We start from the raw sequence: 24,978 nt of genomic DNA on the forward strand, positions 1-24,978 counted from the left end.
GATGCACAAGCAAAGGTCAGAGGACAACTCTGGGTTGTCAGTTCTCTCCTTTTATAGTGGTTTCTGGGGATCAAACTCTGGTCATCTGGCCTGGATAGCAACTGCTCTAACCCCACTAAGCCATTTTGCTGAGCCTGTCCTGTTCTTCATCCATTATTTCTTGATCCCTAATATTCGTGAGGACTTTAACTAGTCAAAGCCCAAGCACCCAGTGACTCATGAGTCAGACTAGGTGGAACTGATTTTTTTTTTTTTTTCCGTATTTCCTCAAATTATGTAACTACAAACTCAAGGAAGAATGAGTGTAGATAGATTATGTTAACCTCAGTTTCTCCACTTTTCCACTTAGATGATTCCATCTCTACCAAATCTCACATGCTAGGCTTCCAGGGGGCTCTTTCATTTCTTGTTTAAAAGTGTTCCCTAATTCAAGCAGTTCAGATGCAGTTTTTTGTACAAGACAACCAGACACCCATCTGCATGCCGGTACAGATTTTCTTCTATATTAAAGGTCAGACCTGAAGGATATCTTCTATCATTTCTCCTTTGCTCTTTCCTTTACTGTTCAATTCTTCCCATGGATTCTAACTTCTTTGGTCCCAAGAAGGTGTCTTGAGCACAGGTCTAATTAGTAGTCTTCTTTCCCTTGCATCCTGCCAGCGATAGTAGCGACACCTGTATTTCACCCTCTCTCATTGGAATAATTTCCTGCTAAGAGTACTCATGATAGGCAGATCAGTATCATGCTTTTCTCCCTGTAATTCTCCCATTAGACGGGCAAGTTCCTTATGGGCAGGCAGTGGAGCTTGTTATCTTTCACCACCCACAGGAAAAGGTATACAACTGCCATAAGCTGCTCACAATCTGGTCCCACAGTGCCACTTCTGAGAACTGTTGTCTGTTCTCCAGTCCACTGGCATTTTTACTAGTACACGAATACTCTTGCAGTGGATCCCAGCAAAGTGTGCCACCCCACACCATGCAGAGAAAGACTGTCCGAATTAGTTCTAACTGTCCACTTTATAAACTCAACAGTCATCAGACATGAGAGCCTCAATTAAGGAATTGCCTAAATCAAATTGGTGCAGGAAGGCACAGCCTACTTTGAATGGCACATAGACAGGTGATCCTTAGTTATATAAGCTAGTTTAGCATGATCCTATAACTGAGCCAGAGAGTGAGCAAGCAAGCAAGCATTGCTCTATGGTTTCTGCCTAGAGTTCTGTCCTAATTTCCCTCAATAATAGGCTATTACTTGGAAGTGTGAGATAAAATAAATCTTGTCCTCCTTTATGTAGATTTTGGTCAGGGTTTTATCACAGTGACAGAAATAAAGTTCAGTCACCCTGTATTTTTTCCCAAAGATACTCCACTTCGATGGCTCTACCTCAGTTGCATGTCTTATCATTTATATCAGACAGCATGAAACTACCACTAAAGCAAAGGAGGCACACTGTCTCCTTCCACACGGGAAGGCCTGCATCAGGACTACCCAAACTGATACTCCACCCTCAAAAGAATCAGCTCCGAGTCTATCTTACGATTACAGAACTCACACTGCTAATCCTCCCAAAGAGATCTTTGGTTCTGCCTGTCCCTGTGTGGGTGCCCTGTTTGTGGTGCGTGACATTCTGTGGAGATGTGGACAAATGTCTACTCCCTGGATAGGGTGCTAGAGCTAGATCAAGGAAATAAGTCCACCAAGCCTGGCTTGGCAAACCAATGAATTACTGAAGGTTACTTATAGGAGTATTTATGACTCAGAGGCTGCTGTAACAACAAAAACCCTATCCCAGCATGGGAGATAACAAAGTAAGCTACATCCTTGGGCTCCCTTTCTAATTTATTAGCAGTTCCATACATATAAGTTTTCTATGTAGCAGCAATTATTTACTATTCATAACCTGGGGGATGACGCCTGAGCATTTTGAGTCCTGAAGCTTTGACAAGTTTCCTGTTTCATTAGCTTCCTCAGGGCATCCTTGTATCCTCTAGGAGAGAATATTTCAGTTCAGCAAATATCTACACAACAGTTCCCAGAACATACTCAATAGATGGGCTAGTATTAAGATAATGGACCGTCTATGTTCAAATCAGGTAGCCGGAGAACTCAGGCAAGTGAGTGATGTGTGCCATATTAACTTCTTCATTGGTAAACTGGGAATAATAACAGAACACATTGATGTTTATTTAGAGTACTCAATAGTTACTTATAAGGCATTCCTGCTTGTCTATGAGAAGCACTACATAGTGTTTGACCATTTATTATCAATGCATTATAGTCCTTTGTTATGAAAAAATGTAGTCCCTATAAAAAGGAACACTTCACACAAAAAAGCACCCAATCTTGTATGCACCCAGTTACAGAACGTCAGAATAAATAGAAAAAAAAAATGACAAAGTTCTAAGAATGTTAATCCATAATCACAGTGGAAGACTACCATGGCTCTACTACAAAATTATTTTGAAAGAAAACTATTTGTACATACAGTTAACATTGAATGTGTTAATGAGCATACATCCTATATCAACATGTAACAGAATATATATTACTTTCAAAGAACTATGGATATTACTTGACAAACAGGTTTACCAGTTAGGTATGCATTAAGATAGAACTTAACATTGCTTCAAAAACAAACAGCAAATCATGTTGGCTTCAAGAAGTTACTTCTAATCAAAGCATGAATTAAAAAAAAAAAAGAAGGAATCTAGAACTAATGTACTCAATCAGAGGTTTTTGAGGAAACTAAATAATTTTTACTGTTCCACTGCTTACGTCATCATGATCAAAACAAGAGAAAACAGTTCTCACTCCAGATCATACAGTTACTTGCCAAAAGAAAGTATGAGAGGAATAGAAAATAGATGAGAAGTCAGGCTTTCCCTTCAGGCTCCAAATTTCATGGTGCCAGTCTTGAGGCTTCAAGAAATCCTGGCATATTATTTTAATACACTTATAGATTAAAAAAAAATATTGCTTTTGTTGTTGGGCTGATGTGTGTGGATGTCAAGAGTCCATTGTCTACTTTCACTGTCTGAGTTCTGGGGACTGAACTCAGGTGATCAGGTCTGGTGGCAAGAACCTCCACCCAGTGAGCCATCTTATTGGCCCTAAGCAGGACAAAATGGACACTAGGTACTTGCAGGGCAGAAAGAAGAAAAAAGATCAATATCAAAAAGTCCTAGCTGGGCGGTGGTGGCACACGCCTTTAATCCCAGCTCTTGGGAGGCAGAGCCAGGCAGATCTCCCTGAGTTTGAATCCAGCCTGGGCTACCAAGTGAGTTCCAGGAAAAAGGCGCAAAGCTACACAGAGAAACCCTGTCTCGAAAAACCAAAAAAAAAAAAAAAAAAAAAAAAAAGTTCTCTTTTGGGGTTGGGGACTTAGCTCAGTGGTAGAGCTCTTGCCTAGCAAGCGCAAGGCCCTGGGTTCGATACTCAGGTCCAAAAAAAAAAAATGTCCTATACTCTGACAAAAATACTATGTCGGCCAGTTCCAGCTTGCATCAGATTCACAATCTACCTTGTCCGCCTCCTGAGTGCTAGGGTTACTAGTGTGTGCCACCACACCCAGCCCTTCCAAAGACAAGCTATAAATACACTACACTGAAATTTTGGAAAAGTAAAGGGCTGTTTTTGGGGGTGGGGTTATACATATAAACATACACATTTATAAAACAAAGATTGAAAATTAATAAGCTGGTAACTGAACTGACAGATACTACCTACTGGTAGAAGTATCCCCACACTCATTCATTTCATTTCCTGTATAAATGATTATAGTTACTCAGCAGACAGTTGATGCTGAAGCATCCTGACATGTATTACTTCACTTTCCTAAGGTGTCCCTCTAATTTATGTGCTTAGAAGAATCATTGCCATTTTTTCCCTACATCACAGGAATCCTCAAAGGCTTGCCAATGCCTATGATACTCAAGGGGGCTCATCAGAAGTCATTTTCATACCCCTTTAAGAAAGGAAAAGAGTCGAAGATTTCCCACTGTCACAGCAGAGCACCTCATTATCTGTGGTCAGTAATGTGAACACTTTGCTGTACAGTTTTCTGAATTTCTTTTGTTTTTCAATGGTGTGATTTCCCACAAGAAAGACCGTAAGGACTAACTGACATCACTGAAGACCATTACCACATGACCATGATTCTACTTACCAGGTTTTTTCCAGCACATCATCTTTGGGACACATTATGATAAGTGAACTAAAAAGCTTTATTACACAGGCATCTTTGCAGAAAGATTTAACAATTTACCAAATGTCATTTCACACTGTTTAAAAGGATTAAGGTCTACTGAAAACTTCATTAATTTCATGGCAAGTTTCTCAGATGGTTCTCAGAGAGCTGTGTCCTGACCCTCAAATATTCTGTAGTTTTCTCCCACACTGTATCAAGGCTGGTCTGTGTTCGATGAATACAATAGGGAAGAAGTAAAAATATACCTTTTGGAGGCCAGGTTATACTTCATTTTTTAATTGGCTTCTCTTGGAACACTTGGGGGAGGGACTGTCCTTTTGCCATATTATAAAGATATGTAATCATGCGGAGAGGCCTACATGGTAAGTCAGTGAACCAGCAGTAAATTCCTAGGCATGTGAGAGTGAGCCATCCTAGAAGTAGCTCCTTCAATGACAACTTTAGAAGATGCAGCTCTGTTTGATGTCCTCAACGTAAGCTCATGAGAAGTCCTGAGGAAGAAGTACACAACTAAGGTGTCCTCATATTCCTGACATATAAAGTGTGAGGTATTTCTTTAAAGCTACAACATTTGGGTGAGAATATATTACATACCAATAGATAACATGTACACCTGATGTAAATTCTCTCAAGTTATCTTAGATCAACAAAGCTTTCTCTCAGTCATTTCTCATCACAACAATTCATATCCACCTGTTATGTACTCTTTTGTGCACAGAGAGGTAGGAGTTACTGGTGAAAGATTTTCCACAATGGCTACATCCATAGGGTTTTTGCCCAGTATGAGTCATCAAGTGCTTCTTCACAGCTGAGAGATTATTAAAAGCTTTCCCACAGTGACTGCATTCATATGGCTTTTCTCCGGTATGTATTCTCTTGTGTACAGTTAGAGAGAAGCTACTGCTGAAGCACTTCCCACACTCACTACATTCATAGGGCTTCTCTCCAGTGTGAGTTCTTAAGTGCTGGGTTAGATATGAGCTCTTCCTGAAGGTTTTCCCACAATCCTGGCACTCAAAGGGCTTTTCTCCAGTATGAATGCTATTATGTCCAGTGAGAGAGGACCTTGTACTGAAGGCCTTTCCACACTGAGTACATTCATGGTGATTCTCACCCCCTGTGTGAATTCTCTTGTGGCTTTTGAGGTTACAGCTGGTACGAAAGACATGAAAACACTGGTTACACTCATAGGGCTTTTCCCCAGTGTGAATTCTTACGTGAAGTCTGAGGGATGAGGGATCACTAAATGCTTTTCCGCAGTGATTGCATTCAAACGGTTTTTCCCCATTATGGATTCTTCTGTGAACAGTAAGATAGGATTTACTGCGGAAGGATTTTCCACACTGACTACAGTCATAGGGTTTTTCTCCAGTATGAATTCTCTTGTGCTGAGTAAGGTTAGATTTCGTGCTGAAGACTTTAAAACACTGATTGCATTCATTGATTTTCATTCCATGATGATCTCTTTCCTGTTAATTATGACATAAATTTTAAGTATAATTTATAATATTAATACTATAACATGCTAAAAGATTCCTTCTCCCAGAAAATCTATGACATTATAAAAGTTAGGCTCTTTAGTGCTTATATATAACTTCTGCTTAGTTTGAGCTTGTTCAAAGGCACAGCCATCTGGCTATATATCCTTATATTAAAAACATTTCTTGATAATTTAGGACCACTTATGTTTCAAGCACCCAACACCTGATTCACACTTAATGAAATAGGAACTTGTGGGAATTCTCAGTGAAGAAATATGTCTGAAGTTGGCTTAATGTTTTTCTTTATCAAAATATCATCATTTCACAGCACCTTCCTAGAAACATCACTTCTTCAAGTTAGATGATACTGTTCATGATGACTCTCTGGGTTTCCTATCTTTCCTAACATGGGAAAACCAGAACTCATTACCTCCAATTTGACTGTTTTCCCACCGTTAGCATCTTCTTTGCTAAAGACATGCTCCTTAGGAGTTAGCCATTTGGCTTTAAGCACAGTCTCCAAATCTGAAACAAATAAAAAAGAACAATAAGTCAACAAAGAAAAAAAAAGTGGTGAGGTGCACACATGATTTAAGAAAGACTCTGAGAGATAAGAATACTTGGTAAAGACTGGAGAGAAAGGGGTGTTAGATCTGGAAAATTTAGGAGTTAAAGAAAATGTATTCTAGACATATATTGAGATTGATAAGAAAATAACAAAATAAATTATCAGGAATGGAGACTGTGACTTAAAATTTACAATTTATTTTTTATTTTTAATTGTGTTTATATGTGCTTGTATATACTGATGTCTGTGGTAAAGAGAGGGGTTGGGTTCTCCTAGAGCTAGAATTATAGGCAGGTAGGAGTTTCCTATGTGGTTGCTGGTAACTGAACTCTGGTTCTCTGCAAGAGCAGTACGTACTCTTAACCTTGGAGCCATGTCTCCAGCCTATGACTTAAAATCTGTAATGCAAAGAACTGCATCTTTGTTTTTCCTTCACAGGCCAAGGCATGAGATGACAAAGGCAGAGTTGAGAGAACAGTAAAAACAGTGGTAGTTCATGTCTACCTTTTTCAGAGGAAAAGAATACCTTATTTTTCATTCCTGCTTCCTAGGGCATAGCTGATAGATAGGAATTCCAACCATGCCCCATGGTCTGGTGGGACACTTAGTCATCTCCACCTAGTCATTTCCGGATCATACGTCCTGTGTGACCCAGGCCCCATGTGACAAGGGGGATATGACCTTGTGATCTCTGAGCATGGGCCTGTGTGCACAGATGCGTCCTGGCCTTTATAAGGCGGCGCCATGTTGCCCCTGTCTCTCCCTCTGCGCTCCTCTTTCTGTTTCCTCTCTGCCAGGCCTGGCTCCTCTCCTCCCCCTTCCCTCCATTAAAAGTTCTAAAAGGTACCACTGGGTTCTGTCGTGACTGTGACCTTTCCATGCAGCCACTTCCCAGAAGAGCCCAGACCCACTTTTGCTCACCTGAACAAATGCCAGGAATACTTCCTCTATCCTCTATTATAGCCTTGTCTTCTTGCTCCAATTGGGATATCAGATTTGGTTTATCAAGGTGATGCCCTATTTATGGAGAAAATACATGTAATGTTAGAAAGATTATTCAAGCACTATGCAACTCCATAAACCTGAAGCCAAACTTTTGAAGATTAAAAAAATGTGATTTTAGCCGCAGTGGAATAATTTTGTCTAAATTCCAAAGAACACAGTAACTTTCATAAGGAACAAAAATAAAGTACCTCTACCTCTGGGGTTGGGGATTTAGCTCAGTGGTAGAATGTGTGCCTAGCAAGCAGAAGGCCCTGGGTTTGGTCCTCAGCTCTGGCAAGAAAAAAAAAAAGTACCTCTACCTCAATTTCAAAGTAATGGGTTATTAATAATCCCAGATATGCATGCCTAAGTTCAAATATACATTTAAAAGGCCCTTAAAGTTTGAACTATAGCGATTATAAAGTCAGGACGAGAGAGAGAGAGAGAGAGAGAGAGAGAGAGAGAGAGAGAGAGAGAGAGAGAGACAGAGAGAGAGACAGAGAGAGAGAATGAATCATTTCTCAAGGAAGACATTAGACAGGAAGGTCCATGAAAATATGGGCCAAATCTGTTTTCACCACTGTGCTTTGAAATGCCGATTCACATTTAAGGAGATAAAGGAACTTAAGAAAGACATAAAATTGACAATGAAAATGATGAAAAGGGAAACTCAACCCCGCCCCCTCCAAAAAAATAGTAAATAAATTTACACAAATAAATTACCTTTCTGGAACTACAAACTTCAAAAAAATTAAATCTGTTCGTAGAATGTTTAACTATGGAAACAAAATCCAAATAACCACCCCTGAGTTAGCATGAGTAAGAGGGCTTCAGGCCCTTAACTGACTCATACCCATCCTTTCTCTGTTCTGGTTGTATACGGGAAGAGGGCAGCAAGCATTGTTTATCCTAGAGGGAGCACAACAGAGCTTAGTCTGCTTTCTTCTGGCCTCCAGGTACTTCCTGCACGATTGGCTTAAAGGGTGTTCCTTTATTTGTTTAACCCCAAACATAGACACACATGTGATAAACACATTTAAAAGTCAATGTATAAGAGAAAAAAGAAGACACAAATAAGCACTAAACCAAAAAGTATACTAAAAGAAGTTTGCTTAGAAGATTATTGTAAAGATAATGTTCTCCAGAATCAAGACCATGGTAACAGCACACACCCAGGGAAGGAAGACCTTACAAAGCACTAGGCTCACATTCTTGGTTAATCTCTGGCTTTGCATGAAGCAGAAGGTCAAGGCAGTGTTAGAAACCATCTCCTTTAGTTTTAGTATTTATATGACCTCATGCAAGCACAAAGTTCATTTGAAGAGATTAAGACATTTAGGCTTTTGGTTCTAGGACTTCAAAGAAATATCTGACAAATTACCTGTGTCCGCACCTGATAAATATAGATATTGGAAAATTAGTTTTGAAACATCAGTAACGCTACATTCAATGAATGACATGATAACCCCACAGACAGGTAGAAAAATAAGACTCCAGATTTGCTGCACAGATTGAGTAACCTAATGCAAATCCAAAACACTCTAAAATCCAAACCTGGTTTTTAAACTTTTATTATTGAGAATTGCATACATAAATACAATGACACATGATCACATTTATATCCTCCTCAATAGGTCCCTCTCTCTATTTCCTATCTCTTAGTTTCCATCCATTGCCACTAGCTCCACAGGAGGCAGGTAAGATCTAGTTATCATCTATCCTAACTATGAAGGAATTTGGCTGGCTTGATCTTACGTATGTTTTGTTCAAATAACCATAGCTGCTGTGAGTTCATGAGTTGAGTATGCCAGTCACGTATGTCATACCTAGAAAGCCGTATTTCATAGTGTTCTCCATCCTCCATATTTTATGTTCTTCCTATGTCTTCTTCTTCTTTTTTTTTTTTTTAAAAGATTTATTTATTTATTATGTATACAGAAGAGGGTACCAGATCTCATTACAGATGGTTGTGAGCCACCATGTGGTTGCTGGGAATTGAACTCAGGACCTCCGGAAGAGCGGTTGGTGCTCTTAACCTCTGAGCCATCTCTCCAGCCCCCTATCTCTTCTTCTGTTCCTTAAGTCTTAGGAGGGTAGTGGTAATATAGATTTCCCACTTAGAAATGGGAAATGGGTACTGAGTCTCTTATTCTCAGGACTTTGACCAATTAGGCATCTCTTCCATTGATTGCTCACCACTGCAAAAAGATTTTTTTTTAACCAAGGTTGAAAGTAGCCAAGGTCTATGGGTATAAGCACACATATTTAGAAGGTACTTTGATAGCATGGTTATTTAGTAAAATATCAATAAAAGGTTCCATTCTAGGGCCTATGACTTTCCCAGCCATGGGCTTTTACTAGGATATTGCTAATAATTTTTTAAAAGTCAAGAAGATCATTGTAAGTTTAAAGCCAACCTGGTCTAGCCTTATTACATAGGGAGACTGTCTCAAAATATGAGACAGACAGAGACACACAGAAAAGACAAATAGAGAAAGAGAGAAACCATGGATTTAGGTGGGAATAGAGTGCTATAATAATTGAGATTTCAAAACTTTAGTTTCAATAACATATTAATTCCTTCAAATGAGAACTGTGATGATATTTTGTTTGTGCTCTCACAAATAAAGCTTGCCTAGAGATCAGAACATAGAGCTAGCCATTAGAGACCAGGCAGTGATGGCATACAACTTTAATCACAGCACTTGGGAGGAGGAAACAGGAAGTGATATGTTTGGGTGGAGAGAGGAAGTGATAAGACAGGGTGGAGAGAGGAGCTCGGCCCTTTCAGGCTGAGGATTCAGTAGAGGTAAGAAGTCTCTCTAGTGGCTGGCTCCTTTACTGATCTTTCAGCATTTACCTCAATATCTGGCTCTGGGTTTTTATTATTAAGACCAATTAGGATTCGTGCTACAGAGAACTGGCCACCTAATGTCAGTAAAGAAACAATGGACATAAAGAATAAACTAAATGGCCCTAATGACATGTAAAGTATATGCACCAAAAAGAGAAAACACATTCAACTCAAATGCACATGCAACCATGTCTAGCACTGACCAAATTAGGTTACAAAAGCAGTATTACTATATTAAAAAAAATGAAGCACCAGGTGTGGCTATGTGAGACTGTACTCTCAGCTACTTAGCTGACACACAGAGATTACTTGAACATAAGAGTTCAAGAACAAGCAAGGCAGTGGTGGCTTATACCTTTAATCCCAGCACTCAGGAGGCAGAGACAGGTGATCTCTAAATTCAAGGCAAGCCTGGTCTACAGAGAGAGTTCCAGGACAGCCAGGGCTACACAGAAATTCTGCCTCAAAAAAACAAAAGAAAAAAGAAACCAAACCAAATAAAACAAAACAAAACAAAAAAAAAACCAGTTCAAGAACAGCCTGGGAAAGAGAGACTCAATCCCATAAGTAAAAATAAAACCACTACCACCATCCTGTAACAAAAATCAATGCCTCATGCTAAATATCTCCTCTAACAGTAATGGAAGAAAATTTCAAATGAGGAACAGAAGAATATACACTGCAAACCTTACTATTGTTAGGGTGATAACACTAGCAAGTGATCCACAGATCAATAATGATCAAAACTGTCACTGACTTTCTACTTTAGAAAAATGAATAACCTCATTTTAAAATCTGTAAAATTTCTAGGAATCCTAAACAGAAAACAAACTCTTAAAAAAGAACAAAAAGGGGGCTGGAGAGATGGCTCAGAGGTTAAAAGCATTGGTTGCTCTCCCAGAAGTCCTGAGTTCAATTCCCAGCAACCACATGGTGGCTCACAGCCATTTATAATTTGATCTTGTGCCCTCTTCTGGTGTGCAGGCATATATGTAGGCACACTGTATACATAATAAATAAATCTTAAAAAAAAAAAAGAACAAAAAGGTCAAAGGAGTTTGTAAGGAGTTTGTTTAGTGGGCAAAATATTTACTCCAGCAACGTGAGTGGCAGTCTGGATCACCAGAACACATGTAAAGTTAGGTGCCTATGGCATGCTGCCTGTAATCCCAGGGCATGGAAGGGCAGACAGGGAATTCCCAGAGAAAGCTAGCTCACAAGACTAGCCAAAACAGCCAGCTGCAGGTTGTGTAAGAGACCATACCTCAATGTATAAAGTGGAGAGCAATCAAGGATGACATCCACTGTTAACCTTAGTGTACCCAACCTCCCACATTGGTGCACACATGTAGTGGGTAGCCATTCTAGCCTTGGCCTGGAAGTTCTGACCCCCATTGAGGCTTCTGTAATAGTCACGCCCACAAGGCGGGGCTGAGGGAGGAAGATGAAGACCCAGGAACTAGAGGAGAGGCTTCTCTTGGTTGCCGGACCCTGGTCGCTGGAGGTAGACCAAGCAGAGTTCTCCAGAGAACACTGCAGGACTGCACCATACCTTTCCCAGACCCTGGAACCTATCCCTTCATTTGTAAGTTACCCCACAAAATAAACCTCCCTTTTAACTACGTGGAGTGGCCTTAATAATTTCACCAATACACACATATCATAAACACATATGAACAGACACATACCATATGTACATAGATTAAAAAATACAATGGCCAGTATTCCCTACAAAGCAAGTTATCAAAACAATATTGTATAACCCGGGCACACGGACTACTGGAATAGAATTAAAAGCATTCAAGTACACTTACACATGCAAAGTAAATCAATCTTTGATATACCATCCAAGACCATTTTACAAAGGCACTAGACAACTGTAGGCAAATGTAAAAGAAAGAATGAAGTTCAACTTCCTCTGCATCATTTGTCAAACTAACTCAAAATGATCAAATACCTAATGTAAGAATTAAAACCTATAAATTACTGAAAGAAAATACAGAAAGTTTTTTTTTTTTTTTGAGACAGGGTTTCTCTGTGTACCCACAGCTGTCCTGGAACTCACTCTGTAGACCAGGCCGACCTAGTATTAAGAGATCCACCTGCCTCTGCCTCCTCAGTATTGGGATTAAAGGAGAGCACTACTACTGCACAAGTTTTTTAAAAAGGTGCATTTAGTAATGGCTTCTTGAATATATCAAAAGCATAGGCAAAAAAAATGGAGGAAAGAGAAAAAGAAAAAAGTAAGAAAGAAAAGCTAGAGGGGTGAAGAAGCTGTGGTGTCTGTTCAGCTGTAGCTGAATCTCTTGTGATTAACAAGAGATCAAGACCACTGTAGTAAAACCTTCGATTTGTGGGGATAATGGATGCTGGGCGGGCAGAATCAGCTGTGAACAAGAAAATAGCATAACTGAGGAAGAATTTTCTGGGAAGTGTTCCCTCAGGGTCAGCACACAGAAGCTGTTCTAGTCCTGAGGGTGTCAAGACTGTACCTCAGCGTAACAGCTAAACTGAGTACTGTTAAGAATCTCCCAAGTGGGCTGGGCAGTGGCGGCACATGCCTTTAATCCAAGCACTCGGGAGGCAGAGGCAGAGGCAGGAGGATCTCTGTGTTCAAGGCCAGCCCGGGCTACAGAGTGAGTTCCAGGACAGGCTCCAAAGCTACACAGGGAAGCCTTGTCTCAAAAAAAAAAAAAAAAAAAAAAAAAAAAAAAAAAAAAAATCTCCCAAGTGGTACTGTTTTTGAAAGCATGAAGGAATCCCTGAAGAGAGGCTGGGAGAGGCCCCTAGTGATGGCAAAACCTCAATTGCAGTAGAAGGCCCAGGATTGAAGGGGTCATAGAGAGAAGTTGCTATTAGTTGAAGGTATAGCCAGCTCAGTTGCAGTGGAGACCAGAGCATTATGTTGGAGTGCTAACAGAGTGGCATGATGACTAAAGTCATCAGAAGTTGTGGAGTGGAGCTGCACTAAGCCTAGGAGACAAGCTCTGTGTGCTGTGGAGGGTGGAGCTCAAGATAATGATTCAATCCCTTCAGAGAAGCACAGAGGACTGCGAATGGATCCGAAGACATCAAGTACCTAGCTTTATACTGTTGAACTTTGGTTTTGTTTTGTTTTGATTATAACTGTGCCCTGGTTTTTCCCACATGGAGTTAAGAAACTGTGTCTTTTTTTTTTTTTTTTTACTTTACAGGAGCCCACAGTTGAGAGATACTGAACTTTTAAAATAACTTTGGAGTTTTAGAGAGACTATGGATATTTTAGAGATATTTTGACTATTTTAGAAAAACTCTGAACTTTAAAAAAGACTCTGGATATTTTAAAAAGACTAGGCTTAGAAAGTGATTGAACTTTTAAAGACTGGGACTTTTAAAAGTTAGAAGGTTTTATATTATTATATTAATATTAAAATGAGATCTTGCTGGGCAGTGGTGGCACATGCCTTTAATCCTAGCACTTGGGAGGCAGATCTCTGTGAGTTTGAGTCCATCCTGGTCTACAGAGTGAGATCCAGGACAGGCACCAAAACTACACAGAGAAACTCTGTCTTGAAAACAACAACAACAAAAAAGAGGTCTTTAAGATGAACAAGAAAGTAAAAGTTATAGTGACGTGCTAGCTAACAAGGGGTCAACTGGACACAATGTCAACTGGACACAAGCTAGAGTCACTTTGTAGAGAGGATCTGAACTGAGAAAATGCCCCCACCAGATTGGCCTGTGGTACTTTTTCTTGACTGATGATTGATATGGGAGGGTCCAGTTCACTGACTGTGAGGAGCTTAGTAAACAGCATTCCTCCATGGCTTCTGTTCCTGTTCCTTTCCCCAGGTTTCTGCCCTGGGTTCTGCCCTGGCTTTCCTCAGTGATGGACCTACTACAACTGGAAACTCTTTCCTTCCCAACTTTTGGTCATGGTTTTATCAGAGCAATGAAAACTCTATGACAAAGGACAGCATTGAGAAAATGAAAAGATGCATAATAGAGGAATTCAGAGAAAACTGAAATTTGAAAAGGTCTCTGGTATCCAAAATACCTAGCAAAATTTCATGCTCTAACAGAAATACTAATAACCCAAATGGACAAAGGACTTAAATGAATATTTTTTCACAGTTAAATAGTTAACAAGTACAAGCAAAAATGCTTAATATCATTATTCATTAAGAAAATGCAAATCAAAACAATGGGTATCATTTAACATCCATTACAATGACTATGATCAAAAGAAAATATTCCAGATGCATTAGTGTGACTGTATAACTGGGCATATGCCACGGAAGACTTTGAGTGTTCATAACAAAACAAAACAAAACAACCCCAGAAGTATCCCAAGAAATAAAAGCCAATGCTTAAACTAATGTGTAAACACTCATAACAATATTATTAAAAATAGCCATAGCCAAAAAATAAAAAAAATAACCAAATTCTTAACAACCAATTAATAGATAAGCAAAATTTGGTATGTCCACAATACAATGAATGAAACCCTGGTACATAGCTAAACCTCTAAAATATAGTATTTGAAAGCAGATTAATGGTAACCAGGGGCAATGGATGAGGTTTGAGAGTCACCTTAGCAAATTCTGCATGTTTTCTCTCATACATGGTTCCTAGCCTCAAGTTTTTTGTTTTGTATCTTTAAACCAGAGTACATGTGGAAGCTAGGAAACTAAATAAATGTGTTCTGCTGGTGATGGATGCCTTCCGGACATGGGTGGAAGGGGAAACAGTAAAATACAAGGAAAATGAAAATAGAAAATGGAATATGGGGACAGAAAAGTTCAAGATTGGAGCTGGGTAGGGAATGGAGAAATGAGGTGTTAGCAGGAGGCTTAACTAAATGAAGGGCACATGAGTTGGGAGGTGGTGGCACACACCTTTAATCCCAGCACTTGAGAAGAAGAGGATGGTGAATATCTGAGTTCAAGGCTGGCCTGGTCTACAGAGTGAGTTCCAGGATGGCCAAGCTACATAGAGAAACCCTGTCTCAAAACAAAACAAAATAAAAACCCCAAAAACAAAACAACCCCTCTCACCAAAAACAAAAGACAATCCTTCTAAAAGTTGTGTGGAAACCTACAATCTTCCAATCCAGGGAGGAAGGTTAAAAAAACAAAAACAAAAACAAAAAACAAAACCAAACCAAACAAAACAAAACCAACTGCAACTGGGGGAACAGTTGATCACAGGTGACAGAAAAGGACATGGGAGATACATTTGGGGTTAAAGTTTAATTAAGTGGAGATAGAGTGACTGGGGAAAGGAAATGGTGGGCAGGAGTGGATTAGCCAAAACTAGGATCTATGAAGAAGCCTTGTGGTGGTGTGAATGACAGTGGCCCCATAGACTCACATACTTGAATGCTTGGTTCCCAGTTGGCAGATTGTTTGGAAGTCTGAGAGGTGTGGCCTTGTTGGAGGAACTCTGTCACTAGGAGTGGGACAGGCCCTGTCTCTCATTCTTGGCCCCCATCTTATAGACGATGGAAGTTCTCAGCTACTACTCCAGGGCCATGACTGCCTGCCTGCCTACCTGCCACCAGGCTATCTACATGATGGCCATGGACTAACACTCTGAAACTGTAAGCAATCTACCAATTATATGTTTTCTTTTATAAGTTGCCTTGGTCACAATGCCTCTTCATAATGATAGAACAGTAACTAAGATAAGCCTTTTGGAATCCACTGGCTTGCAAGCTGATTATATATATATATAGAATAGAAGTAGCTTGCATAGGTGGAAATCTTAGTGCCAGGTATGGAATATCAGGCTATTGCCACTGTTTAGTTGCCTACCGTAACTAGACAATAAGACCCTACTGCTGAAGACACCACTCACTTTGAATGCAAAATGTAGAAAAATCAACCTTAAAATTATTAGGAACCTCTTTCCCCAATGACAAGGTTGTATAGTGCCAGAAAGTACTATGCAGCTGCTGATGGAGAAGAGATATCAACAGTCTTACCTAGTGCTAGACCCTGCATGCTGTAATACTGACTAGTTAGCAAAAAAAAGTGCCCACTTGTACAACATTGAGTGGCATGATGGTTATGGGGTTTACAATTGCTTTCTGACTGGATATGTGGTCTGCTTCATAGGAGAGATTTCATTCCTGGTACTATAAATATGTTCAAAAGCCCATAAGTGGAGAAATCCTAGGGAGGAACATACTCTTGTTTTGCTAAATGGTTATGCTGTCCAATTGCACTCTAAATATTTATGTTGATATCCATAGGTCTGTTCTTCTCTCAACTTTATTCAGAGAAGCTTCTTTCTGCCTTGGGCAGTAGTTACTGCAGAGAATCACAACTGATTAAAGTGCTGAGGGATGGGTCATCTATAACCACTTCCATTGAACTGAAGTGGATGAGGGGACAGAAATAATGTAGGGGCTGTTGGATTGCGGGGTGATGAGGAAATGCTGATTTCTGGACATGACATGGCCATTGCATGCATCAACAGATGTTATGATGTGGTTACCTGTTGTGGAATATTATTTTAAGATATATTACATTTGCTTATACGATAGAACATTTGTTTAATGATGCAAAGATGTGTTGTATTCTTTTATGTTGCATTTGTTTAACTCTGTGAAGCTGTGTTACTTTGCCTGTCTAAAACACCTGATTGGTCTAATAAAGAGCTGAATGGCCAATAGCAAGGGAGTAGAAAGGATAGGTGGGGCTGGCAGGCAGACAGAATAAAAAGAGAAGGAGAAATGTGGGAAGAAAGATAGAAGAGATCTAGGAGTGAGAGAAGGAGGGGGACTGAAGGGGCCAGTCATCCAGCTATACAGCCAACAACACAATAAGAAAGAAAGAAGGGTATACAGAAATAGAAAAAGGTAAAAGCCCAGTGGAAAAGGTAGACACAGTAAGTTAAGAAAAGCTGGCTAGAAATAAGCCAAGCTAAGGCAGGGCATTCATGAGAAAGAATAAGTCTCCATGTGGATTTATTTGGGAGCTGGTTGGTGGGCCCCCAAAGAGTAAAGAGTGTAAGAGTAAAAAACCAACTATAATTACCTATACAAGATCAAGCCAGTCAAAATTACAGCACAGCTAGAAGAGAGTCTCCAAGCACCTATCCCTACTAGATGAGCTATTGGCAATTAGTTTGCTCATGCTGGAGTGGATGGCCACATACTCATGTGCAAACAGCAAACTAATTAGACCCAGGGGGTTATTAATAAGAAAACCCAAAATACAAAAAGTTGAAATGGAGTCACAGGTGAGGGAATTTAAAGAGGGTGGAGGGAGGTAGTGATGGATATTATCAATGTACATTGAATACATGTAAGAAACTTTCAAAGCCTTTAATCCCAGCATTTGGGAGGCAGAGGCAGGTGGATCTCTGTGAGTTCGAGGCCAGCCTGGTCTACAGAGTGAGTTCCAGCCTTGTCTAAGGCTGCTACACTGAGAAACCCTGTCTTGAAAAACGCCCCCCCCCAAAAAAAAGAAACTTTGAAAGAACACACACAAGAACACACACACACACACACACACACACACACACACACACACAAAGTTGTTTTAGTCTCTTTTCTTATGCTGTAACAAGATATTGTGGCAGTTTATAAGGAAAAGAGGCTTATTTTGGCTCAAGATTTTGGTGTCTAGAAAGTCCAAACAGCATGGCACTTGATTTGGAGAAGGCTCCTGGCCTTGTCCCAATATGACAGAGAGTGGCTAGAGAGATGGCAGCGCAGTTACGAGTGCATACTGCTCTTACAGAGAATTCAGGTTCAACTTGCAGCACTAACACCTAGCAGCTCATAATTGCCTATAATTCTTGCTCCAAAAGGATGTGACACCTCTGGCCTCCATGGGCACTGACACTCATACACATGCCACATACGTACACAAAATTAAAGACAATAAAATAAATGTTTTTTTAAAGGTTAATATGGCAGAGAAATAGAAAGGGAATCAGCTGTATGAAGAGTAGAGTTGCCTCCCTCTACAACAACATTCTCAAAAGAGAATTAATTTGGTCCCATATGACCTGATAACTCCCAGGAAACAGCATGTATCCGCTGTGAAGATGTTTTGTTGATCCTGACACCTTCCAGCATGCCCCACCACTAGAAGCTTCCACCGCTTCAACACTGCCTTTTACAGGGGACTCAATTCCTAGCATATAAACCTTGGAGGCTAAACCAACCAGAGCAGAAGTATTGAAATGTTCTGAAATTACACCACTATAAAACATGATAAATACTCTGAAAGTCACTCAATTGTATATTTTAAAATGATTTGAACATTGTTTTGTTTTATACCAATAAATAAACTGGACCGAAAATCTTGCTCGAGTCATTAAATAAATGCAGCACAGGGCTGATGGTGGCTTACCAAGTGAAACCAGGTTCTTCCAGTTTTCCAGCATTACCTTCCTGTACAGAGTTCTTTGTAAAGGATCCAGCAAAGCCCACTCCTCCTCTGTGAACTGCACAGTCACATCTTCGAAGGACACCAGCTCCTAAATCATTCATACATCACAGCTGAGCCAAGGACCCCATCAAAGACAATAAGAGAGCCCAAGATGGTAAACCCAAAGACGAAAATCCAGAGCAAAAGATGTTAGGCATGTTGAATTCTATCTGCCTCAGCTTTTAGGCCTTGTATCCTGGCTCTTCTCAGGTCTACTGCCCTACCTCCCGAAGTCCCTTTCTTTTTCTACCCAGACTTGAACTCCTGTAATCTCATCTCCTGGGGCTAAGCACAAGCCTGGCACAGTCCACAAAGGGGAGAGACAACTGTTACATGAATGAATAATTTCCCCATGCTGTGATAAACTGAAAAAAAGACAGTCAAACTTTTAGTTGACCTCACCTCTCCAAGCCCTTGCCAGATGCCTGGGGATCCTGCTTGGAGTATATAAGTCTTTATAGTAACAAGTTTTATGGAAGGAATGACTTGGAAAAAATGAAGACCCAACTTACCTGTATCAAGTTTGTCAAGAACTCATTGGCCAGCCCTTCTTTCCCTGTGTGTCCTTTCTTGGGAGAGAGTGGGTACAGAGAAGACTGAACTGGGGAAGAAGAAATAAATCATGAGAATCTAGGACATCCTAAGATGCTCTGAGTTTACTTATCCACCCGAGACTGACAATATATCACCACCTACACTTACAGCATGCATATTCACATGCACATACATAGCACCTTCTTCTACTCCTGCATAGATACTTAGTCACAGCTTTCATAAACATGGCATAACCTTGTCTCAACTTAGCGAAGATTCAGAGTACCTGGTCCAACTGCCTATGAGGAAGAGAACATTTATTCCAGGAACAATTAAAGGTATAATTCAAAAGAGACCATATAGTCATCATGAAGATGACAGTTCCAACACCTAGTAGCTACATCCTGTTCTAAGAGCTATCTATCATATCTAAGGACTACTGGGCTTCACTCCTGCCTTTCCTGCTAGGCCTGAGCCTCCTCAATGGCTACCCATCCTCTACCACTTTCTGAACACGGGGACATTTGAATCTTACACTAAAGGCTGCAGGGACCCAGTGACTTACCATGGGTCAGAGGAACAGCAGCCGATGCCATCCCGACTGCAGCACTAGAGCTCCTGAACACAGTACAGTAGATGGGTCAGATAGACCTTGACCTCCCACAGACTCCAAGGGCAGCACGCTGGGATCAACAGAAGATAGGAAGTCTCCACAGCCACGCTCCTTCCCAGGGGTGTTGAAGGCCAGCCTTTTTCAGCTTGTCCATCTTAGCCTTCTTTCAACACGCACATCCCACACTGGGCCTTTATCCTGCATGGCAGGTTGTCTGTCCAGGGAAGAAAAAAGGTCTGTTTTCCCTCTGCTTTCACATCACCAGCAATAAGAATTCTCCCTATGTCAAGCAACACAGAAATTCTGAAGTCCTCACCAGCTGGACATCTACTAATTCAAGCTACTCCTGGCACAATCTGCTTGGATACACTATCAGGCTTGAATATTCACAGGCTGCAGGATCAGTTCCCAGCGTGCCCCTATACCCCAAATTTAGACGCCAGCTGCCAGCCCTAAGTGGGCTTCCCTATGTTCTTCACCTAGCGGCTGAAAACTGGGGCTTCCAGGATCCCTTTCGTAGGTTTGATTAATTTGCTTAAAAGGTCCACACAACTCCGGGAACAATTTCTTTATTGGTGGAGTGCAGCCATTTCTGTCTTAGCTTGTTAAAACTCACACATTTCTAAGGAGGCTTATTAAGATTCTGGAAATTCTAAAGGGAGACTCCTTAAAACATGAAAAGTAAACAACTCAGGAGACCCTGAACCATAAAACTGATCAGATTCCCAAGGCCCCTGTCTTCTCAAAGTAATATAAGCAGCAAGGACTGCTGGGGAGACAAAGCCGAGCTGCCTGAAGAGGGTCGGCCAGCTAAGCTGCCTGGATGAGATGCTCTCTGACCTGTGGAGCTACCTGCAAATAGTGCATTGAGTTCCAGGTCTCCAGCATTGGTGAGCGACCACCGATGTCGGGGTGGGTTTTGGTGATGCATCCATTCTTGAGGGCCCCGTGCATTTTTTCCCTTCAAGTATTCCATCTTGCCACCCAAGCCAGATAGCATCCTCTGTGGTGAGAGAATCTTATCCCTAAGTATGTTTTGTTTCTAGTTACTGTCCAGTCTGCTTCTCTGTATCAGGCAATCTTTCTCATGTCTCCCTCACTCTTGTCCTATTTGGTGGACAGTAACATCGACTGTCCACCACTTCCATCTCTGAAGCAACACTCCTGAATCAATGATGTTCACTATAACAGAGGCACCTGACACTATTTCCCATCTGTTCCACAAGCAAAACCATAGGTTTCAGCCTTTGCTGAGGAAACAAGGAAAAGCTTTTGCGCACACAGCTGGGCATAGCTCTTATGAAATTAATCTGGTCAACATTAGACAAAGTCTCCTTTCAATCCCATTTCTAAGAATTAGCTCAATTGATATTCAAATACCAAAAGACTAGGGTAAGATCACTGACTGTACTTATAAGAGCAAATAATTAAGATAATCACAGCGGTCCTGCGGAGATAGCTTAGCAGGTAAAGGCGCTTGCTGTCAAGCCTCATGACTCTTCTTGATCCGAGGGACCTACATGGCAAAAGATGAGAAGTAGCAAGCTGTCCTCTCACCATACACTACGGTACACACACACACACACACACACACACGCACACACACACGCACGCACGCACGCACACGCACACACACAGACACACACACGCACACACACGCGCACACACACACGCACGCGCACACACACACACACGCGCACACACACACACACACACACACGCGCACACGGACACACACACGCACACACACACACACACGCACACACACACGCACACCACGCACACACACGCACACACACGCACACACACACGCACACACACGCACACACACACGCACACACACGCACACACACAATAAATGTAATAAAATAAACACAGCCCACATAGTAGAAGGAGAGACCCAACTTTTGCAAGCTCTCCTCTTATTTCCACAGTAGCACATGTAAAAATAAATAAACGGCTAATAAAAATTGAAAATAAATACAAATAATCATCAAATGGGAAAGGTTAAATAAAATTGTAGGCAACCTACATAATAACACAAAGTGAGAAAAAATATAAAAACAAACCTGAAAACATCTGTAGGTACTGACAGAAATTATCTTCAATTTAAGTGGAAAAAATAAATCAAGATATCAAGAAAGTAGTATGTGTATATATGATGTTTCTTTTTTAGAGGAAGGGGAGGTCTCCTTCCCCTGACATTCACACCATAAAGCAGCTTCTTAAGGTTTAGTTGATTACTAATGCATCTCAAGGAAAGCATGTAGAGTATATAGGGCAGAGACAGAGTATAAACACTAAAAAGTTTGGACAATGTGACAAAGTGGATTTACAGGGATTCTTTGGCTCCTAGGGCTCTTTAGAAGACACATTTAGAACTCTTCTCATTCCCAGTTGTAATTTCCAGCCTCTGCTTTGCAGAAAGAATTCTGATGCTGCAAGTAAGGCGGAAACCCTGAATTAGGAGATATCCTGGAACGTACAATTGGATTGTACAATTGGATTGTACAATCGGATTGTACTAGGTGTAAGGAGAGAGGAGTTAGAATCTGAGAGTTGACAATATGAAGCATAGGAGTGAAAGAATGGAAGGGAGGTAGGAAGGGAGATATGAACAGCAAGAGACAGGAGGGGACAGAAAAAGAGAGGAGACAGAGACAGGATGAAAGGCAGACAACTCCAGAGGCAAAGAAAGCTGAGGATGCCTCCTTGTTGGTTTTAAAAGTGGAGGAAGATTGCCAGGTATAGTGGTGCATGCCTTTAAACATTCAGGAGACAAAGGCAAGAGGATCTGTGAGTTCGAAGCCATCCAGGGCTCTACAGAATAAAACCCAGGGGTGGGGTGGGGGAGAGCAAAGGGGGATGGAGGAAAGAACCACAAAACAAGGGATGTGGGAAGTTTGTGTAACATGGAAAAGGCTTTTTAAAAAGCTTATAGGAAAGCTGCCTGAGGCACTTAGACATCAAGAAAATGATGTCCCTGTGTCATCGGAAGCCACTGTTTCCAGTAATTTGAGATACCAGGCACCATTAGCTTGCAATCCAATTACTACTCCTTTCCAAATGGCTCTGTTGTCTCCTTAGACTCAGTCCTCAATATTCAATCTTTAGCATCTTTTCTGTTAGCATGTATATTCCACAGAGATAGGACAAAGTCTGTTTTGGGCCTCATGCGTCAGGCCCAAGGCCCAGCTCGTCAAAGTGACCAAGTATCCTAGATTGTCTAGGACTATTCTGAATCTTCAGGGTCCTCTGGCCTAGAAAACTCTTCAGCCTTGAATAAAATGAGGGTCTTGATCGTCCAAACTTGTGCAATAATGAGTATCAATTAAACAAGAACCAAATATTCCCTTAATATGATTAGAGGAATGCTGAAATAAAAATCGGCAGGAGTAGGGATGTGGCTCAGTGGTAGAACACTTGCCTAACTTGTCCAAGACCAGTGTTTGATCCCTAGCCCTGGATAAAAGAAACCAAACACATATAGCTAATAAATATCTTCTATATTATAAAAGATCATACCGTTGTTTCAGAAAAGCTAAATTCCCATTAGGAGGCAAGGTAGGAAGGAAGGACAGCCTTGTATCTTACTCTTTAATCTGAAAGTTGTTCTTTGATACTCTTCTAAATGTTTTCAATTCTCATCATTTAGTAGCCAGTCTATTCAGTTTTAGATTTCTATTACTAACAAAGAATTGCAGAACTTCGTTTTCATAATGCCCCTTTATTCTGAAACTTCATGAGGATGTACAGGCATTTAGAAGTCATATGGAATGACTTCTGAAGAATGCCACTGAGTAGTTCTAGCATTTACAGGGAAGACTTGTAAGGGCTAAAAATACACATAAATATCTCATATATTTGTGCTTAATTTAAAATCCTGAAAATTTCAGTGCTGTGGTACACAAGAAAATTCTACATTTATGTGCTTATTCATATTCATGGTTAATTATGCTTATTTCATATAATTTGCATGTAACTACATTTACTTATTACACACCTTAGTATCCATCCCTTGAATATAAACCCATCAAACACTGATACAGCTTCTTCAGATAACCTTCATTCTTAAGTGGTTACATCCTTAGAGTTACAACCTGTTACAAGCAAAAGAAAAGCCCTATAGAAGTTCCATACTGCAGGGTCGGCTGGAACTCCATTGCTTCATATTCATCTGGTTACATGAAATTCATGGATTAATGAAGGCAGGTGTTCACTGAGGCGTTTTCAACCCCACACTGAGTTTTCAACACAAATCTGTTTGAATGATTTTTTTTTTAACTGAAAAAAAAAAAAAAAAAAAAAAAAAAGGCATAAAAATCGATGCTGAGGCCTTTTACAGAAAGTACGAGTTATGATAGGAAAAAAAAATCTCCATACCCACCCTCCGCCTGTGTTTACGAATTAATAAGAGCCCAGCCTATGGCAGGGAAAATGGAATTACCTGATCTCTATGCAGGCACAAGCTCAAAAGAGCAGGCAGAAGATGAAATGATGTGTCTATTTAATTGCGCAACTTATTTGACTGGAGAGCGTTCTTCCAGTGACTCCATGCCTTGTCGCTTAGAGGGCCTAAAAGTGACAGGATTGAACTTCACAGAGCTGAAGGATTTCCACCCCCAGCACTACTGCTAATTTGCACTGCTTGCGCCTTGCTTGACAGGACCCAAAATTGCGTCCCTGGCCTCCACCGGCCAGCTAACAGTAGCTCTGTCCGCTCCGCCTCACTGTGGGAGAACAAAAAGCATCTCCAGAGCTGTGAAGTGCGAGAGCTCGGGATTATCTCCAGGCTACGGAAGGGGCCTGAGGCTTCCGGGAGGAAGCAGGAGTCCGGGGACCCCCTGTCGAGGACGCTGGCGGTCAGAGATCCTTCTCAATACGACCGGAGCCCATTGTGCACACACTACATCGCCCCTCCCAGCGGCCGAAGGCGCCCACCGGGAAGAAAAACTACACCAGCTCCCTGGAGGCCGCTTCCTCCTTCAGTTCCGCCCTGCTCTTCCACTTCCGGCCCTGTGCGGGCCGCTTCTCAGTTCACTTCCGCCCAAAAGTTAGTCGGGGTTGGGGGGTGGGGTTAGGAGGCAGATTTGGCATCCGTGGATCCCTGTAGATTGAAAGTGTTCTTCCCGGTTTCCTTATTGGCTCTGTACACAGTTGGACTTCGAGATAGGCCAGCCAAGGAGACCAGGAGCGGTTCCGGCGGCGGGGGACTGTTGGAGGAACAACCTGGGCACGGGGAGAGCTAAGCTTGGCCGGCCCCGTTGGATGATAGCGGGGGAAATAGTTCGGAGGGAGTGGCTGTGG

At 41.1% G+C, this 24,978-nt stretch overlaps 1 protein-coding gene across 4 annotated transcripts; it reads right to left on the reverse strand.

Annotated features, from left to right (window-relative positions):
* Window positions 1-3,424: 3,424 nt before the first annotated feature.
* On the reverse strand, window positions 3,425-24,942 carry Znf558 (zinc finger protein 558). 4 transcript variants are annotated; one of them, XM_036193459.1, is made up of 9 exons: window positions 24,613-24,942; window positions 24,119-24,246; window positions 23,675-23,955; window positions 19,624-19,885; window positions 19,037-19,125; window positions 18,447-18,573; window positions 7,182-7,277; window positions 6,123-6,217; window positions 3,425-5,680 (listed from the first exon to the last, which is right to left on the reverse strand). In XM_036193459.1, the coding sequence occupies exons 4-9, from the start codon at window positions 19,652-19,654 to the stop codon at window positions 4,895-4,897; spliced, it is 1,224 nt and encodes a 407-aa protein (XP_036049352.1). In that variant the 5' UTR covers window positions 19,655-19,885; window positions 23,675-23,955; window positions 24,119-24,246; window positions 24,613-24,942; the 3' UTR covers window positions 3,425-4,894. The 4 variants fall into 4 exon arrangements, with proteins under 4 accessions (XP_036049352.1, XP_036049350.1, XP_036049354.1 ...); XM_036193457.1 differs by adding an exon at window positions 21,112-21,187 and having other exon boundaries at window positions 24,119-24,942; XM_036193461.1 differs by lacking the exon at window positions 23,675-23,955 and adding an exon at window positions 21,112-21,187 and having other exon boundaries at window positions 24,119-24,942.
* Window positions 24,943-24,978: the final 36 nt, after the last annotated feature.

The sequence above is a fragment of the Onychomys torridus genome, chromosome 7 (assembly GCF_903995425.1).
Source record: "Onychomys torridus chromosome 7, mOncTor1.1, whole genome shotgun sequence".
NCBI classification, from domain to species: Eukaryota; Metazoa; Chordata; class Mammalia; order Rodentia; family Cricetidae; genus Onychomys; species Onychomys torridus.

Coding starts and splice junctions, on each gene's coding strand:
- Znf558 (XM_036193459.1), bottom strand. CDS start 19,654: ATGGCATCGGCTGCTGTTCCTCTGACCCATG. Junction 18,574..19,036: donor TCTTGACAAACTTGATACAG/GTAAGTTGGGTC, acceptor TGAATGATTTAG/GAGCTGGTGTCCTTCGAAGA. Junction 7,278..18,446: donor GAAGAACCTGGTTTCACTTG/GTAAGCCACCAT, acceptor CTCCATAAATAG/GGCATCACCTTGATAAACCA.